This window comes from Symphalangus syndactylus, chromosome 22 (assembly GCF_028878055.3).
Source record: "Symphalangus syndactylus isolate Jambi chromosome 22, NHGRI_mSymSyn1-v2.1_pri, whole genome shotgun sequence".
NCBI lineage: Eukaryota > Metazoa > Chordata > Mammalia > Primates > Hylobatidae > Symphalangus > Symphalangus syndactylus.
Window position 1 is genome coordinate 12796287 of NC_072444.2, and position 20244 is coordinate 12816530.

General features: G+C 38.7%; 1 protein-coding gene across 2 annotated transcripts in view; it reads right to left on the reverse strand.

The window, feature by feature from the left end:
* Nucleotides 1-20244, reverse strand: part of CLIC4 (chloride intracellular channel 4) — a 95079-nt gene that overhangs the window by 4211 nt on the left and 70624 nt on the right. For both annotated transcript variants that reach the window (XM_055262711.2, XM_055262712.2), the window contains exons 4-5: nucleotides 10498-10604; nucleotides 443-624 (exon numbers count right to left, since the gene is read on the reverse strand). In XM_055262711.2, the coding sequence (XP_055118686.1) occupies nucleotides 443-624; nucleotides 10498-10604 (289 nt within the window). The remainder of the gene's footprint in view (nucleotides 1-442; nucleotides 625-10497; nucleotides 10605-20244) is intronic.

Sequence of the window (20244 nt, forward strand, 5' to 3'; positions counted from 1 at the left end):
CACACATACACTATTTTAGATCTGTTTTTATTATTATTTACAACTAGCACTTATTATTATATTTAACAATGTGCCCAGCCCAGTGTCTCATATTATAAATGCTCAATACTTTTTGCCTTGAATAGAGAAAGCCAGGTGTGATCACAGAACAGAATTTGACAACAGAAGTCAGTGTGGCAAACTCCAATTCAAAGTCACGCATTGTATCTTTGAATTTTTATGCAGTCACAGAAAAAAAAAATTCATCTTTCTTATATTCCTCAATTTTAAGACATAATTTTCCATTTAACTAACTCTAGGGTGCTTCAACTATTGCCTAAACTGCATTGAATTAAACAACTAGTCATATAAGATCAGAAATGTTTTGAGCACAAAGGAAATGCCACTTTAGTAAATACAATACAAGGTGATGGCAATGCGACATCCCCCCCTGCAGACCTACCTTGACAATATGCAGTTTGGGCAGCAGGTTGCAATCAGCTAATGTCATTTCATTGCCATCCAGAAATTTACGTGTAGAAAACTTTATGTCCTCCATACTATTCTCATCAATTTCATCAGGGAGAGGAGAATTCAGATATTCATCCAGTTTCTGCAGAGTTTTCAGGAGACCCCTCTCCAGTGCTTGGGGGAGGGAAAAAAAAGATGAGAATACTGTAAGAAGGAGAACCACTCAAGACCCCAAGTAGAAGCATGACTCTGAGTCAATAACTGTTTAAAAATGTTTACTGTGACACAAGGTCCTGTAGAACAAAACAGACAAGGCTCCTGCTCTCCTAGAGCTTAATTATGTGGGTCGAGGGATGAAACAAGTTTGTTCAGGTAAAAGAATAAATAAGCATAATAATGTCGGGCAGTGGTATTTGTAAAAACTTGCTAACAACTGGCCGGGCGCGGTGGCTCATGCCTGTAATCCCAGCACTTTGGGAGGCCAAGGCGGGCGGATCACGAGGTCAGCAGATCGAGACCATCCTGGCTAACACGGTGAAACCCCATCTCTACTAAAAATACAAAAAATTAGCCAGGCGTGGTGGCGGGCACCTGTAGTCCCAGCTACTCAGGAGGCTGGGCCAGGAGAATGGCGTGAACCCGGGAGGTGGAGCTTGCAGTGAGCTGAGATAGCACCACTGCACTCCAGCCTGGGCAAAAGAGCGAGACTCCGCCCCAAAAAGAAAAAACAAACAAAAAAAAAACACAACTTGCTAACAACTAAATGTCCCACACATGAACATAAATGGTCCAACACATTTGACGTTTAAACTGGAAAAATGGATGAGAAAAGGCAAGCATACTAATTCAAATCTAGGGATTAAAAAAAAATCTTAGAGACAGATTCTTGCCCTCATTTTTAATTTCTGCTCCCCCAGGAATATTTTGATTTATCAGCAAGAAATGTGTTAAGAAATACCAATTCAAACAATCCAAACAGAAAACCTGAGATTTTCAAAACTATCTTATAATTCACAGGAAGCCAAGAATAGTACTATCTTATACAAAAAACACAAAAGTCAGATTAAAGAGTTCAATTTACAATACTGAACGGGAGCCTCTTTAACCAAATAGGTTAAGATGCTCTGATTGTCATGATTCAGAAGAAAGGATAATAGAAGATTTGTCTATTGTTATTCCATATTTTTTATGGCATTCATTAAAGTGGGACAGAGCACCACCGTATATCCGGAAAGTCAAGGTTAGTGGCCCTCAGCAGAAAGGGGGTGGGAATGTCATTAAAAATATGGAATAACAACAAACAGATCTTCTATTATCCTTTCTTATCCTTTACTTCCAATCCACCTTCCCCCTCACTCTCAGAATAGATGAACTTACACACATGATTGTGGTAACTGGCCGTAAAAGAAAGTTAAATATCATGAGGTGGCAAACCATGTAGTTTTAAGCCTGAATTCAGTTGTGTCCTTTAAGGAAAAAGGTAAAGGCTTACATGCTGCATCTTAGATATGTTACCAGCAATGTATGTATGTCCTAACCCCAAACCTCTTCTTCCAAATTACAGCCACCCACTCAACCCTTGGTCCCTTCATGGTAGTCCACGTAATAGATGGTAATCTCAGTTAGGCAAGGGGCTATAGGCATAAAAAGGAATGAATAGATTTTAGGAAATAAAAACTAACAGAGTTCAGAAACCAAAGTGAATATGAGAAAGGGGGGTAGATGCATTCGACAAAATATAATTGAGCCCCTCCTACCTGCCAAGTCTTATTCTAAGGATTGTTAAATTCACTGTTGAATAAAACATAGTAGGTTCCTATCCTCAGAGAGTTTAGATCTTGGGGACAGAGGGTAGTATAGAGAAGCTGGTCAACAAATTAAAGACTCCCAGGGTGAATGCTGGTGTCATTTACTGAGCCATTTACCTTCCCAAGGAGAAACAGATTTAGGGGCTATGGAGATGAGTTCAGTTAATATGCTGGGTTTGAGGTGCCTGTAAGACATGTGAGTAGAGATGTCCAAGAGACAGACAAATACGGTTTCAAGTGTCACAAACTGAGCTGGAGCAATGTGTTTAGAAGTTATGAGAACATAAATGAACACTCAAACCATGGAGTAAAGGAGAAGCAGAGGGCCTAGAGAAAGCCCTAAGGAACATCATTTAAAGGACAGGTAGGAGGAAGAGTCTGCGGAGAAGACGGGGTTTCACCATGTTAGCCAGGCTAATCTCAAACTCCCGACCTCAAGTGATCGGCCTGCCTTGTCCTCCCAAAGTGCTGGGACTGCAGGCATGAGTCACTGCAACCAGCCACATTTTTGAATTTTCAAACAATCTTCCATCTCTGAGAAACCCAACTTGGTTGTATTACCTTTTGTTATGTTGCTGAATTTGGCATATTTTGTTTCAGACCTTTGCATCTATATTCAAGAAAGATTGGCTTGAAATTGTCCTTTCTTTTGATGTTCTTGTATGGTTTTGGTATCAAGGCTCCCTGCCCTCAACAAGCAAGTTAGAAAGTATTCCCTCTTTTCTGTTCCCTGGAAAGGTATATGCAAGTATGACCTTACTTCTTCCTCAAATGCTTGGAAGAGTTCAACAGTGAAGCCACCTGGATCTGGAGTTTTCTTTTTAATTATACGAAATTTAAATGATATAAGAATATTCACATTTTTAATTCCTTGTGTCAATTTTGTTACACTGTACTTTCTGTAAATTTCTCCAATAGTTTCATAATTATAAGCATAAATTTTTTCATAATATCCTCCAAAAATCATTTTAATGTAAGCTCTGTAGCAATCCTCCTTTTTATTTCTAATATTGGTTTTTGCTGTCTTCTCTCACTTTTCTTGATTTTTCTTGTCAAGGATTTATCAATTTTTTTTATTTGTTAGACTTTGCAAAGAACCAGCTTTTAGCTTCCTTGTTCAACGTCATGTTTGTTTTCTACTTCCTTATATTCTGCTCTTTAGTATTTCTAACTTTTACTTCACCAATATTTAGCTCTCTTCTTTTCTAATATACGCTTTTGGAACTATAAAATTCCCTCTAAGCACAGTTTTAGCCATATCTCACAAATGTAGACATTTTGTATTTTCATCACTTTATTCTTTTTCAATCTGTGGATTATTTAGAAATATACTAGTTAATTTTCAAACATGTAGAAACTTTCTAGCTGTAGCTTTTGTTTTTTAATTTTTGAGACAAGGTTTCACTCCTGTCACCCAGGCTGGGGTGCAATGGCACGATCTCGGCTCATTGCAACCTCGATCTCCTGGGCTCAAGCGATCCTCCCACCTCAGCCTCCTGAGTAGCTGGGACTATAGGCACATGCCACTGCATCTGTCAAATTTTTGTATTTTTTGTAGACAGAGGGTTTAGCTATGTTGCCAAAGTTGGTCTCGAACTCCTGAGCTCAAGTGATCCGCCCACCTCAGCCTCCCAAAGTGCTGGGATTACAGGCATGAGCCACTGTGCCCAGTTCTAGCTGTACTTTTCTTATCGATATCTATCATATTTTCTTTGATTGAGAAACAGTCCACGTTTTCAATTTTTTTGGAAAAATTTTTAGCTTTGTTTTATGGCCCAGCTTTACCATCAATTTTGTTCCATGTGCATTTGAAAAACAAAAGTATATTCTGAAGTACAGTGAGATATGTATATACATATATGAGATTAAATTTGTTCACTTTATTGTTCAATTTTATCTTCTCATTTTTTTCCTTTTGTGGTTGATTCTAACAGTTACTAAGGGGGTAAGTTAAGATCCCCCACTATGACTGTGGATTAGTCTGTCTCTTAGTTCTGTCAGTTTCGTTTATATTTTCAGGTTAGTTATTTGGTAACACAAGTTTAGAATTATTTTATCTTCCTGGTAGATTAACCTTTTTAAATCAGTCTGGAACATGTTTCATTATCTCATAATGCTTCTTTCCTTAAAGTCTACTTCATCCAATGTCAGTGTGGCTTTGTCAACTTTCTTTAGGTTAGTATTTATATTATTTCATTTTTAGCTTTCCTGGATCCACATTTCCTGTATGTATGTGTGTGTTTCATAGAGAGAGAGAGAGAGAGAGAGATACAGTCTTGCACATAAGCAACATTGTTTTTAATCCAGTTGGTAAACTTTGTTTTTTATTTGTAATATTTAAATAATGTATATTCAATGTCATTACTAAAATCTCTGGTTTAAATTTGCCATATACTTCTTATTTGTCCACCTGTTCTGTGTTCTTTTCTTCTCTCCTACCTTCCTATGGATTACATTTTTAAAAATTATTCCTCTATTTCCACCTCTATTAGCTTAATATACAGCCTTTTCTAGTCTTTGTTTCCCTGACTCATGAAAGTTTAATTATAACTGTTGCCACTTCCAGGATAATGCAAAGACCTTAGAACTCCAGTAACCTCCTTTCTGTCCTATATGCTACTGTTGTTATGTATTTAATTCTACATTTTTAAAATTAATTAATTAATTTATAGACAGATTCTCACACTCTATCGCGCAGGCTGGAGTGCAGTGGTGCAATCTCAGCTCACTGCAACCTCTGCCTCCCGGTTTCAAGTGACTCTCCCGCCTCAGCCTCCCGAGTAGCGGAATTACAAGCGTGAGCCATCACGCCTGGCTGGTTTTTGTATTTTTAGTAGAGATGGGGTTATGGGGTTATGCCATGTTGGTCAGGCTGGTCTCGAACTCCTGGCTTCAAGCGATCCACCTGCCTCGGCCTCCCCAAGTGCTGGGATTACAGGTGTGAGCCACCACACCTGACCCGGTAATATTTTTTACTTAGGTAAATATCAAACAAATTAGAATGTGTTACCTAAGTGATAAGTGACAAGGTCAAAGATCTACCCACTTTATTATTAAAGGATCATGCCAGCCATAGCCATGATCAAGTTAGCTTATTTCTTAGAGGAAACATAACCAGCAGAGGGCACTGGAACCCAGTAAAATAAAGTTGAGACATTAACAGAGCTCAACTGAAACTACAGAAGTGACAGAGAAACAAGCCACTTAAAAATAAAAAATCAAAAACACAAAACAATAAACATAAACTCTTATTAATTACATTCAGGCCAGCAATAATGCATATAGTTAGCTGAAATGTAAAGTTTACAAATTAACAAGAGAATACAATGTGAGAAACAGCTAGGTCAGTAAGAATTCCAGGAAATGATGAAATACTTTTTATGGGTATATTTAAGAGGGAAAAAAGAGAAAAAGGAGAGAGCAGAATCTCAAGGTTGTAAAACAAGATTTAATATGCTTCTTATTAAAGGCAGTGAATGAATGGCTGGGTGTGGTGGTTCACACCTGTAATCTCAGTACTTTGGGAAGTCAAGGCAGGTAGATCACCTGAGGTCAGCAGTTCAAGACCAGCCTGGCCAACACGATGAGCCCTCGTATCTACTAAAAATACAAAACTTAGCCAGGCATGGTGGTGCATGCCTGTAGTCCCAGCCACTCAGGAGGCTGAGGCAGGAGAATCACTTGAACCCGGGAGGTGGAGGTTGCAGTGGGCCGAGATCGTGCCACTGCACTCCAGACTGGGTAACAGAGCAAGACTCTGTCTTAAACAAAACAAACAAACAAAAAGCCAAAAAAAATAAAAGTAGTGAATGCAGAACAAGAACATGTTAGAGTACAAGGACTTGTTCTTTGATCAGATTACAATGAATAGAATCAGTCTGTGGGGAAGATAATGTTGCCTGAATTCAAACATTGAATTATTGTCTCAAATGCAATTTGAGTGTTTTGACAAGTTTTTGAGCAAATGTTTAACCTTGGACCTGCTCTAAATTAATGTTTTTCCTGAATTATAGATATAAAAATAAAATATCCTAAATTTACAAGGTTTATAATATAGTATTCCTCAGTGCAAGGCATAGTGGCTCACGCCTGTAATCTCAGCACTTTGGGAGGCCAAGCTGGGTGGATTGCTTGAGTCCAGGAGGTCAAGACCAGCCTGGGCAATGTGGCGAGACTTTGTCTCATTTAAATTTTTTTTAAAAAGAAAATTGAGTCTAGCATAACATTACAATGACTGTTTTTTCTATAATTTTGGACTTAGCAAAGCACTTTTGATGAAGTCGAATTGTTATACCTGACTAGAGTGTCAGTAATTTTTCATAGTTAAGAAAGTCATAACAAGGGTATATTAATGAAAACAAAGAATGATGAATTAGTTTGATACAATTATATGTATCAATGTAAGGTATGGCCAATAAAACAAATACAAACAGAGGTATCAAAAAGTACTAAACAGCACCATTCAATAAACACAATACAATTTTCAAGACTAACCATCACAAAGGAGTATGTAAATATAAAGAAAATGTCAAAATTAACCACTAGAAGGCAGTAGCAAGCCATCACAAAGTAGCTCCCTGTCTTATAGCTAGTAAGTAGCACTATTATTCTCCAACACCCCTGACGTAGTAATGCTGGTATCCCTAAAAAGCTATTTCATAAAGCTCTCAAAAAATTTTTAAGTGCAACAGAGCAACAAAATCAGTTTAAAATTAATTATGAAAGTCAAAACACCCTTTCTTGTCTAAGAGAACACAGCAAAATTACAAAGATTAACACACACCAGGGTCCAAAGTGTAGGGAAATGAATACTTTCATGTTTGTGGGAATATAAACTGGTATAGACTTTTGGAGAACAATTTAGCAAAATAGAGCAAAATTTAAAATGCACAAACTTCTTGAACTATTTGGAATCTAGCTCAAGGACATTCACCAGCAGTACTCTTTATTATAGTGAAAAAAAAAAAAAAAAAAACTTGAGATAATCTAGATGTCTATCAACATGGAAATGGTTAAATGAAAAGCAGAATTTCTAAAAGTTGAGGTAGATCTATATTTTGATATAGAAGCATTTCTACCATATAAGTGAAAAGTATAACCGCATAATGTATGTACATAATACATACTTACAGAAATGTCTGCAAAATTACATAGAAAAAGAGAAGAACACTAAATTGTCGAAGAGGTCATGTAATGTGATTAAGGAGGGGCAATTAAGTTTTATTAAATTTATTTCTATACTTTCTATACTATAACTTTTTCAACCATCATGTATTCTCTGTTATTTGTATGATTTGAATGAGTAAAATTCAAGGCAGAAAACATTAAATGTAATAAGAGCATTTCCGTTATTGAAAAACAAGACAATTTACAATGACCACAACAAAGACTAAAAATTGTAAGCACCGACATGGATAAAACTATATTTTCAAGCTACCTACCACAGTCTTAATAAAGGGTAACCTTATACAAACAAGTTTTAAGGCTAAGTCACACATCAGTGGAAAACAGAAAGAGGTAATGAGTATTTAAAGATAATTCAATATACAATGCAGGCTTACTGCTACAATAATGCACAACCATCCTCTGACTTCCAACACTTTTCCAGAGAGAAAGGCGGGAGTAGTGGGGAGGGGCGAAGGAAGAGGATCCTGAATAAAAAGGAACTAATCAGAACCTCTAGATTCCTTGCCTCCATCTAAAAATAGGAATTTGGACATCATGAAATATGCCTCAGAGTACATTCAACAACGCTAAGTTCACGTCTCTGAGTATTATAAATATCAATGACTAGTCACAGTTGGGACCTTAGCAAATTACATAAACTAATGCCATCACAGAACTTAAAAAAACGTAAGAGATCTGGGGACAAGTCATACTTAATACATCCCCACAAAAAAATTACCCATGAGCTTCTCTTTGAATGCCTAAATGGTTACATAAACTTTTACTCCCAATCAACTTGAACGTGTTACCAAAAGAATTATTTATGTGTTATCTATCTATCATCAGTGTCTCCCTTTATTCTTTACATTTTACTTGTTTACTTCGTACCCCAACCTAACCACTAGCCCTTCTATTTCAGTTTCACTAGCCCAAAACTGTAGCATTCAGGCATTGAATCCCTTACTTAGAATTAAGTCCTAAAAGGTCTTAAAATTGCCCAAACATATTGGATTTTGAAAATATTTAATAGGTGGTAAAACTAATCAGACTTGTCTACTCTGATTTACCACGTAAAATGACAAATTCATCTGTGTAAACTGTCAGCATTTGGGTGGGGGTTGGGGGCAATAAAAAAGTGGATCACTAATTTCCTGGGATTACTAAAGGCATTTGATTGCACTAAACGGATGTGAGGCCTGCAGCAAACATACATAAGGAGGGCCCGTTAAGCTCCAAAGTGATTTGAAATATTGTTTTCTGAAGTCTTATGGCCTCAACAGGTCCCTGTGGAGAGAAGTTGCTTGGCAACTGGAACTTTTATTTACCAGTAGGTAATTTAATATAAAGCCTTCTAGATTATGTACCATGTATTATATTATGTTGTTTGTTCTTATTGGTTACAGCATTCTGAGGACAGGAAGAGTAGGTGGCTACTCAAGATAGTAATAAATTGATGGGGAAAAAAATAGAATACAAAGTTATACTTAAATGAGTCACTTTCTAAGCTTTTTATTCGCGTCCCGCCCTCACCCCGCCCCATCCTCATCCCTCAAAGCGGAAGCAAACACATTTTATTCCTTTCTCCTCCCCACCAAGTGTCAGAAGAAATTTAACCACCCTCCAACTCCCAAAAAACCACACGGAAAAATAAAAACATAACTGTAACTAAGATTGTTCAAAGAAGTATGTGGCAGGGGCATCTAGGTATAAAAGGGTAGTTTTATGAAAAGAATAGTTAGCTCGCATGAAGGAAGGGCAGAACAGAAAAGACACCGTCTGTGGAAAGGAGGGGCTCCAACATTAACCACTTACTTAATGTATAAATTGCTTAGACAGAAACATTAGTCAGGAAAAAAAAAAAAGCCAATTACTAAAGAAAATTGCTTCCAAACCATGGCAGCTACTGGAATACATTATTAACAGATACAAGCCAGACCAGACCCTTTTTTCCCTTCACTGTAGAAAAACATTTCATGCAGTTAAGTATTATTCCAAAAATCAAGAGCAAAAGACATTGGAATCCAATACTGTTATTATAAAATGTTGCAATTTTAAAATTTAGTAATAAAAAATAGCCTGAATAGCTTAGGAACTTGCCTACTGAAATAACATAAGGAAATCAGCAAGTATTTCACTTTTTTAAAAGATATTCATTCTTGTTTAACTAGCACTGATATTTTCCCCTTTGGTATTCTTGTTCATTTGCTGACATAAACTTCTCAAAAGAACCCCACTCAAGCTAGGAAACTATCTGGAACTATGATAAATATTTTTAGGAGCTAGCATTTTTGGTTATTGCGTTACTTTCAAATAAACACTAATGTGTGCTACACAGTTTTCCCCAGAGAGAAGAACTATGTTTAACATCCCGAAGAGAAGAGAAAAGGAAATTACTGAATGCTGTAGTTAAGACAAGGTTCACTGAATGGAACCTCTTCCAAAGATACCTCCCTACACTATACATTCATTTGGTGAATAAAATAACAAAAATAGTGTCCTTTAATAAATAAAAGAAAACTCCATCTGTACTACCTAAACAATTCTTACCGTGAAAACACGACTTGAAAATGAAATTCCAGTTTGAAGATGCAGAGAAATTTGGAAGGATAGTATGTCTAATTACCCTCTTAAAGCAACTCCAAACAAACCTCAGACTGACTTTAGGCTGCAGGCACTCAACAATAAATATTTAGTTACAGTTTAAATTAAGCTCGACCAATCTATGCTAAACCACCACAACCACACAATCCACTGTTTCTGATGCACCACTAATTCTTTGCCTAGCTCCCTTCACAGTAACTTCTGAAAATAAGATGAAATCAACTTCATTCAAGAAGCATTTTATCACACACTTACTATATACTGTGCTACTAGCTAGAAACATGGAAAAAAAGCAACATAGGGACTTATTCCAGTTTATCATCCAATTTCTGACCAACTCTGAAAGACAGTTTTTATTACGTATGGGAATGGCTGGACTCTAAAGTACTCATTTATAATCACTGTCATAATAACAGCTTGTTGTTGTTTGGGGGTTTTTTTTGCAATGTTAATTCAATTTTTTGTTTTTTACCTTCGTTAGCCTCTGGCCTTGAATTCTTGATATATGCAGAGAATTTGGCAAAGATGTCCATTCCAGCAGTATTTGATTCTGGGTGTTTTGGTGAAAGCTTTAAGTACCTAAATAGAAAAAGTGATATGGATTATAGATCCTTCAAAGATGAATTAGCATAAGTTCTCTCAAACCACTGTGCTAGCAGTTACTAGATGTCTTTTAATAGTTATTACTATAAGAAATATCATCATTTGTTTTCTATGGTATTTTTAAAAAGTTTTTTTTTTTCTTGGGAGACAAAGCTCTGCACTGTGTTTTTGTTCACATATTAATATTCTTGGCAACCACAGGGCACGTGCACTCCACCTCCATCTGATAAATTGGAATGCTGGGGAAACAGCTGACTTGTTCAGAGATTTGTGCCAGGCCAACGGGAGTCTTGGAATGAGATTGCCAGAGCAGTGCTGTCCAAGAGAACTTTCTGTGATGATGGAAATGTTCTCTATCTTCATTGTCCAATACAGTAGCCACTAGTGCCATGTACCTATTTGAATATGAATTTAAATTAATCACAAATAAAATTAAAAATTCACTTCCTCAGTTGCACTAGTCACATTTCAAGTGCTCAGTAGTCACCAGACAGCACAGCTCACGTGCCTTCTCAAACAGCAGTGCCAACCAGATCCTTAGTATACCCTGCACTAAACCAGCCAGAGAACCCCAATGGCAGGAAAAGTGCCTAGGCTGGTCAAGCATCATGATCATCCATAGCAGGTTAAGGACAAAAACAGTAGGAGGCGGGTCAATCACTTGAAACCTACACCTGGGATTTCCCAAAACCTCCCTTATATTACACATTCCCTAGAATATTTATAAGGGTAGCACCGAACAACAAAAAAATAAGATGTCAGAAAGCATGCTGACAAGTGTTCTATTGTGTTGTCACATTTTTCTACTTTTAGAACAGACGTAAAACACCAGCTTTCTAAAATGCACACAAAAATGTATATTTCACATATTTAGATTTAAAACACACATACTCTGTGTACATTTCTTCTTCAAACTGGAAAATTTGTGAAAAAGCTCAATTATTCATCTTCCCTTTAGCAGGACTCATGTCAGCCCCAGGTGTCAGGGCTAGAAGAATTCAGATTCTTAGCCCCATTTTAGGGAAGATTAATCAGCTTGCAGGTCCTGCAAAACGTCACTAGAAAATAGACTTGGGAGCAATAAGACTTTAGAAAAAAACCTTACGGTGTGCTAATTATTTCAACTCATTTAGTTGAAGACATTGTCTTGCCAGCTTTCTTTAAAAATGAAGGGGAAATAGTTTTCGAAATTTAGTTCAGTTGCAAGTTGTGTTTCAGCTTTTATAGTCATGTATCTTCTGTTTACTATTTTGAATTCGGGAAGAGATATATCTTCTAAATATTGGGCAGAGTACTATATTGGTAAGGAAGATATAAAATATCTATTGAACACCTATATTTTCAAGACATCTTTTTTAATAAGTCTACCTAGTCTCTAGATAGCTCTCATTTTTTAAGCTTAAAGATTTATCTTATAAACAATTATTTACATAAAGAGTTTTTCTGTAAAAAATTACAGTGAGTTTCACCTGAATTTAGATATCTATATCTATCTAGCCATACATTAACCGCACATCCCCAACTATAGGACCCTTTACCCTCCTCCATTTTCTTTGTTTCTGCCTGAGCTGAAACAGTTAATCACAGATCCACCATCCCTAGATTTCCCTTGACTATACAAACAAGCCTCCAGTTTAAATGTTTGTACTGCTTGTAATACAGGACCATCATTAACTCATTTCAAACAAAAAATAGCGCAGTGAACATAGTGCCTTTTCAATACATCTATGTCTTCCTATAGCCAAGTTTCCCAAATTCTCCTTTTCCCCAACCACTATTTAGCTGTACCTAATTGTACTAAAGAGGTAAGCCTCATAGTTCTCAAAATAATTTACAGGAAGGCAGGCTTGAATTACAGATCATTTATATATTCATCATTCACATATACAATGTAATTCTTGTAATATGCCCTGTTGTCCCTCTGAGATGAATTACTAATTTTGTACGTTTGTGTGTGTATGTGTGTGACAGGTCTCCCTCTGTCACCCAGGGTGAAGTGTAGTAGCAGGATCTTGCTCACTGCAGCCTCAATCTCCTGGGCTCAAGCGATCCTCCCACCTCGGCCTCCTGAGTAGCCAGGACTACAGGCATGTGCCACCACACTTGGCTAGCTTTTTGTATTTTTTGTAGAGACGAGGTTTCACCATGTTGCCCAGGCTAGTGTTGAACTCCTGGGCTCAAGTGATCCTCCTGCCTCAGCCTCCCAAAGTGCTGGGATTACAGGCCCAAGCCACTGCACCCGGCCTGTACTATTAATTTAATGCACAGAATAGTATAGGTATAAGAGAATGTTCACCTCAGATCTCTCATTTTACCTAAAAGGAAATTATGTTCCAGAAAGCTTACATACTTGGCCCCAAAATCACTCAGCTAATTAAAAGTATTGACAAACGAGGCCAGGCACAGTGGCTCATGCCTGTAATCCCAGCACTTTGGGAGGCCAAGGCGGGCGGATCAGTTGAGGTCAGGAGTTCGAGACCAGCCTCGCCAACATGGCAAAACCCTGTCTCTACTAAAAATACAAAAATCAGCCGGGCATGGTGGCGGGTGCCTGTAATCCTAGCTTCTCAGGAGTCTGAGGCAGGAGAATTGCTTGAGACCAGGAAGCAGAGGTTGCAGTGAGCAGAGATCACGCCACTGCACTCAGCCCAGGCAACAGAGTGAGACTCCATCTCAAAAAAAAGTATTGACAAACTAAAACTGAAATCTCCTGTCCCCAGGTCTAGTGTTTTTGTTTGTTTCTATTACAGATTAGATTATCTCTACAAGATAAATCAAATTCTAAACCAGCAGGTTCAAAATCAACTTTTTTGCATCTTCCCAAACATTACATTGTAATTTATGTATTATTATTGGGTTTAGCAAATAGCCTGATCAAGCAATGGTTTTCAATTATTGTGAGAACTCATTTTAACATTTAGCAAAAGGGAGGCAAATAATAAAATGCTAAGTGTCAATGACAGAATAGACATGAGCACCCAGGGTATTTAGACTTTCAGATAAGCCCTTAATTCTGTTTACATCACAGACTCTTAATATTTTAGACTAGCTAAGAATGTTTCTATGCTTTTGGGAAAGATCTCAGGCATTTTCTCCTTTCTGGTGTAAATATAAAAATGAAGGCTGATTAGCCTTGTAAATTCCTTTTTTGTATGTCTCTCTCTCTCTCTCTCTTTTTTTTTTGAGACAGAGTTTTGCTCTTATTGCCCAGGCTAGAGTACAGTGGCGCAATCTCGGCTCACTGCAACCTCTGCCTTCCGGTTTCAAGTGATTCTCCTGCCTCAGCCTCCCAAAATCACTGGGATTACAGGCGCCCGTCACCACGCCCAGCTAATTTTTTGTATTTTTAGTAGAGACAAGGTTTCACCATGTTGGTCAGGCTGGTCTCAAACTGCTGACCTTATGATCCACCTGCCTCGGCCTCCCAAAGTGCTGGGATTACAGGCGTGAGCCACCGTGCCTGGCCTGTATGTCTCATTTTTTAAAAAAGCTTAATAACATTTTATAGCATGCCCCTCCAAATTTATCTAGCTTCCTTCTATTTTATCCTTTTATCAGTAAGTTAGCTAAGTATCTAGGCTGTTTCAGTTAAAAATCCAAGTTTCAAAGTTTTTTAGCAAAGTGGTTTCTTCATTCAAGCAAGAACTATAAAACATACACAAAAATACTTTCCCCAGAGAAGAAGTTCACTTAAAAACCTATAGTTACATACACCAGTAAAAGTTATTTGATTTGAGCTTTTCATTAGCCTCTCAATGTTAAGCAACTCTAGAATAGACAACTGCCTGTATTTATATTTGTCATGATTAAATCAGGAAGTGTTCACAAAAAACCACTCAGTTCTCAGTACATCAAATGCCAAAAACATGTTATTAGAAATGCTAGATTCCAGTCTACCAGCTTGAACAATTCTTCTCCCTTTTCTCCTTATCCTATTTAGAAACAGTCTTACAAGCAGAGCCTGAGGAAGACTAGCAATAAAGACCTGAGACCTCCTTGTTCTGGAAGGAAAAGGCAGTGAGACAGAATGGTCCCTGGGTGCCCTAGAACAATACAGCACAATAGAGTAAAGGAAAATAAATGCAGCTTGTGATCCCAGAAACACTTCCTCCTCCCACTCATCCCCTAGAAACAATTCTGCATGATGAAAATTATGCTAATTAATTAGCATTTCACATTCTGGGTCCATAGAGCCCACTAAGAAGAAGGCATACCCACTTCAAACATGCTGTTTCAATGCATACAAATAAATAAAAATTCATCAGAAGAGTTAAGATTCACCTGCTTTTTCAAAGAATTCATTGAATTAAGGGCAGGCACTGTGGCTCACACCTGTAATCCCAGCACTTTGTGAGGCCGAGGAGGTTGGATCACTTGAAGTCAGGAGTTCCAAATCAGCCTGGCCAACATGGTGAAACCCCATCTCTACTAAAAATACAAAAATTAGCCAGGCATGGTGGTGCACACCTGTAATCCCAGCTACTTGGGAGGCTGAGGCAAGAGAATCACTTCAACCTGGGAAGTGGAGGTTGCAATGAGCCAAGATGGCACCACTGCACTCCAGCCTGGGCGACAGAGCAAGGCTCTGTCTCAAAAAAAAAAAAAAAAAGAATTCACTGAATTAAGTTTAATAACCACCTTTGGTCCCACTTGTTCACAGTCAAGTAAACGATCTTTGATTTCTCTCCTACCTTTCTTCTAAACTTGAGCTAGCTTTCAATTTTGTACTCATTAAAGCGCAATCCCAATTAAAGACTTAACATTTTCCCTCTTTTACAAAAGCCAAACCCAATAAAATAAGAAGCAGAAAGCAGAGAACAGATGAAACACAGACTTTTGAAGTCATATTGACGTGCCTTCAAAAGTATCCCTGCTCTGCCACCATTAACTGTGAAACCTTGGACAAACTATTTGGATTACATCTTCTGTTTCTTCACAAAGTCTTTGTGAGGATTAACAGAGATAATCCACAAAATAACCCACAAAGCACAATGCATGGCGCATAATTAGCACTTGAGTGTTATTAATAACAGCAGAGGGATAAGCAGCATCAAAAACAATCCCTGGCCAGGCACGGTGGCTCACGCCTGTAATCCCAGCACTTTGGGAGGCTGAGGCAGGCAGATGGCTTGAACCCAGGAGTTCAAGTCCACGGCTTGGGTAACATGGCGAGACCCTGTTCTTAGACACCAATTTAAAGTGATCTTACTCTCTACAAAAAAATACAAAAATTAGCTGGGCGTGGTGATGGGCACCTGTAGTCCCAGCTACTCAAGAGGCTGAAGCAGGAGGATTATGAGCCTGGGAGGTTGAGGCTGCAGTGAGGTAAGACTGCACCACCGCATTCCAGCCTGGGTGACAGAGCAAGGAGCGAGACCCTGTCTCTAAACAAAAACAGAACAAAAGAAAAAAAACAAAGAAGAAGTAAAAATTTTTACCCCTACAGGGGATTTGGCACATTGTGAACATTTATAACACAAAGATTCCCATGTATTTAAACTGAATGAAAATGACCATCTCTGGTTACAGTGTTTCTATGAATACGCTCAAATATAATGGGGCTAGAATTTTTGTATAAAAAAGCAATATGAAAATGTTTATTTTCAAGGTCCAATTTAAAGCTATGATGTCTACAGAGCATTAGATGCTAAGAATCCAGAATATTCCATATTAACTCTACTATTTCTCTTAATGTCACTTTCCCTCAGAGAGAAATGAGCAGGAATAATGAAAATTCTTTTTTTTTTTCCTTCTTCTTTTTTGAGACGGGGTCTTGCTGTATCACGCAGGCTGGAATGCAGTGGCATGATCTCAGCTCATTGCAACCTCTGCCACCCAGGCCCAAGCGATTCTCCCACCTCAGGCTCCCCAGTAGCTGGGACTACAGGCACGTGCCACCACATCCAGCTAATTTTTGTATTTTTTTGTAGAGACAGGGTTTCACCATGTTGCCCAGGCTGGTCTTGAACTCCTGAGCTCAAGTCATCCACCTGCCTCAGTCTCCCAAAGTGCTGGGATTACAGGCATGAGCCACCACGCCCAGCCGAAAAGTCTTCATTGTTGTTGTTGTTGAAGGATATAAGAGGATATGAGGAAATGTCCATTTAACTAAAGTCATATGTATGTTTTCAACACACTGATTTTAAAAACTAAATAGACTTGGAAGAATTTATATAATAAGCACTTCAGACAACACTTTAAAACAAAATAGTTTCCTTCATAGAGAATGAATAATAATTCAAACTACTTCTCCATTTATAATTTAATGTTGATACAATGATCTACAGTGACACAAGAGGAAGATCATTTTCAGTTAGTGTCTGAGAGCCAAGTTGGCAAATATGGAACTTACCTCAGAGCTGACACTTTTAAGACTAAAAAGGCACCAGGTATGACAGCTTACATCTGTAATCCCAGCAATTTGGGAGGCTGAGGCGGGAGGACTGATTGAGCCCATGAGTTTGAGACCAACCTGGGCAACATGGCAAGATCCCATCTCTACAAAAATTTTTAAAAACTTAGCTGGGCATGGCGGCACACACCTGTACTCCCAGCTCCTCAGGGGAACTGCTTGAGCCCAGGAGGTCTAGGCTGTGGTGAGCCATAATCGCACCACTGCACTCCAGCCTGGGCAACAGAGCAAGACCATATCTCAAAAAAAAAAAAAAAAAAAAAAAAAGACCAAAAAGGGATCTAGAAGTGGGACATAGTGGTGCATGCCTGTGGTCCCACCTGTTTGGAAGGCTGAGGCAGGAGGATCATCCTAGGCATGAAGCTAGGAGTTCGAGGTTGCAGTGAGCCAGGACAGCAACACTGTACTCCAGCCTGGGTGACAGTACACAGTACAAGACACTGTCTTTTTTTTGTTGTTTGTTTTTTAAGTATGGCTGGGTGCGGTGGCTCACGCCTGTAATCCCAGCACTTTGGGAGGCCAAGGCGGGCAGGTCACAAGGTCAGGAGTTCAAGAGCAGCTTGGCCAATACGGTAAAACCCTGTCTCTACTAAAAATACAAAAAAAATTAGCCGGGCGTGGTGGCGGGCACCTGTAATCCTAGCTACTCGAGAGACTGAGGCAGGAGAATTGCTTGAACCCAGGAGGCAGAGGTTGCAGTGAGCCGAGATCGCGCCACTGCACTCCAGCCTGGGCGACAGAGTGAGACTCCGTCAAAAAAAAAAAAAAAAAGTTACGGCCAGACGCGGTGGCTCATGCCTGTGATCCCAGCATTCTGGGAGGCTGAGGCAGGTGGATCACCTGAGGTCCGGAGTTCGAGACCAGCCTGGCCAACATGGTGAAATCCCATCTCTACTAAAAACAGAAAAAATTAGCTGGGTGTGGTGGTGGACGCCTGTAATTCCAGCTACTTGGGAGGCTGAGGCAGGAGAATCTCCTGAACCTGAGAGGCAAAGGCTGCAGTGAGCCAAGATCACGCCATTGCACTACAGCCTGGGCAACAAAAGTGAAACTCTGTCTCAAAAAAAAAAAAGTTATTTCCACTAAGTTGAATGCATGTTCATAATAGTACCCTACTGAGACAGATAAAGCTTCAATTTATATTCACAAATACTCTAGCTTTGATTTATTGGCATTCTAATTATATACATGGCCTGAAGGAAAAATCAAGATATAGTTTTCTTAATGTTGGTCTGGAGATACTTTACTAGGGATGAAAGGAAGGTTAGGACTCCTGGGAAGGTAGAGAAAAAAAGAAGATCCAGGCTCTTAGAAGGGCAGGAAGGATAGTAGAGGAAAGGCTTTTAGAATTTTAGTAGAAAAAAGAATTAAGAAAATAAAATCTTAGGCTTAGCACAAGATTGTTAACCAGAGAGCAATTCTGCTCACAACAGATGAGAAGCTAGTTATAGACAGAGGCGTTGTTGTTCATCAGGCTTCCTGCCTACCATCCCAACCATGCACATCACAGTCCAGCCACTCCAAGTCTCCCCCAAATATATGTATATTAATATTATATTAATTATAATATACATTACACACTATTTGTGTATAGTATGTGTATAACATATGTTTATACTATTTATTTAAAATGACTCCTACTCTGGAATACCTGTCACTTCTTTGTTCAACTGCTGAACATCTTTTTTGTTTTTTTTAATTAAGACAGTTCAAGTGTTCCCTCTTCTCCAAAGCCTTTCCTGGTTCCATTCACTTTCCCATCCCACCACCATAAACACCTCTCCATCCATACTTGACTGTACTTGTTGAAGGCAAGAACTGTGTTTTATTTACTAATATATTCACAGTGCTTTGTAGTCCATTAACCCTTTGCAGAATGAATAAATCAATAAATGAATGGATGAATACTGAGTAACTGGGCCAGGCACAGTGGCTCACAACTGTAATCCCAGCACTTTGAGAGGCTGAGGTGGATGGATACCTTGAGGTCAGGATTTCGAGACCAGCCTGGCCAACATGGTGGAACCCCATCTCCACTAAAAATACAAAAATTAGCCAGGTATGGTGGCAGGTGCCTGTAATCCCAGCTACTTGGGAGGCTGAGGCACAAGAATCACTTGAACCCAGGAGGCAGAGGTTGTAGTGAGCCAAGATTGTGCCACTGCACTCCAGCCTGGGCAACAGAGTGAGCCTCTGTCTCAAAAAACAAAACAAAACAAACAAACAAACAAACAAAAACCAAATTGAGTAACTTCAGGTATACCTTGTCTTATTGAGCTTTGCTTTATTGAGCTTTGCTTCATTGTGCTTTGCAGATATTACATTTTTTACAAATTGAAGGTTTATGGCAACCCTGCGTCAAGCAAGATGGCGCCATTTTTCCCAGCAGCATGTGCTCACTTCACGTCTCTGTCACATTGTGGTATTTTTCACAATATTTTAAAACTTTTCATTATTATTGTATCTGTTATGATGATCTGTGATCAGTGATCTCTAATGTTACTCTTGTGATTGTTTTGGGGGCACCACAAACCACACCCATATAAGACAGCAAACTTAACTGATTAATATCGTGTGTGTTCTGACTGCTCCAGTGATTTGCTTTTCCCCTGTCTTTCCCTCTCCTCAGGCCTTCCTGCTCTCTGAGACAAAATGATATTGAAATTAGGCCACAGTTGATGACCCTACAATGACCTCTCAGTGTTCAGGTGAAGGGAAGAGTCACATATCTCTCACTTTAAATCAAAAGCTAGAAATGATTATGCTTAGTGAGGAAAGCATGTCGAAAGCTGAGACAGGCCAAAAGCTGAGATAGGCTGAAAGCTAGACTTCTTCCACCAAACAGCCAAACAGCATACACAGAAGAAAAGTTCTTGAAGGAAATTTAATAGTGCTATTCCAGTGAACACACAAATGATAGAGAAAAACAGCTTTATTGCTGATAGGGAGAAAGTTTGAGTGGTCCAGATAATCAAACCAGCCACAGCATTCCCTTAAGCCAAAGCCTAATCCAGATCAAGGCCCTAACTCACTTCAGTTCTATCAAGGCAGAGAGAGGTGACAAAGCTACAGAAGAAAAGTTTGAAGGTAGCAGAGGTTGGTTCGTGAGGTTTATGGAAAGAGGCCGTCTTCGTAACATAAAAGTAAAACATGAAGCAGCAAATGCTTATGCAGAAGCTGCAAGCAGCCAGTTATCTAGAAGAT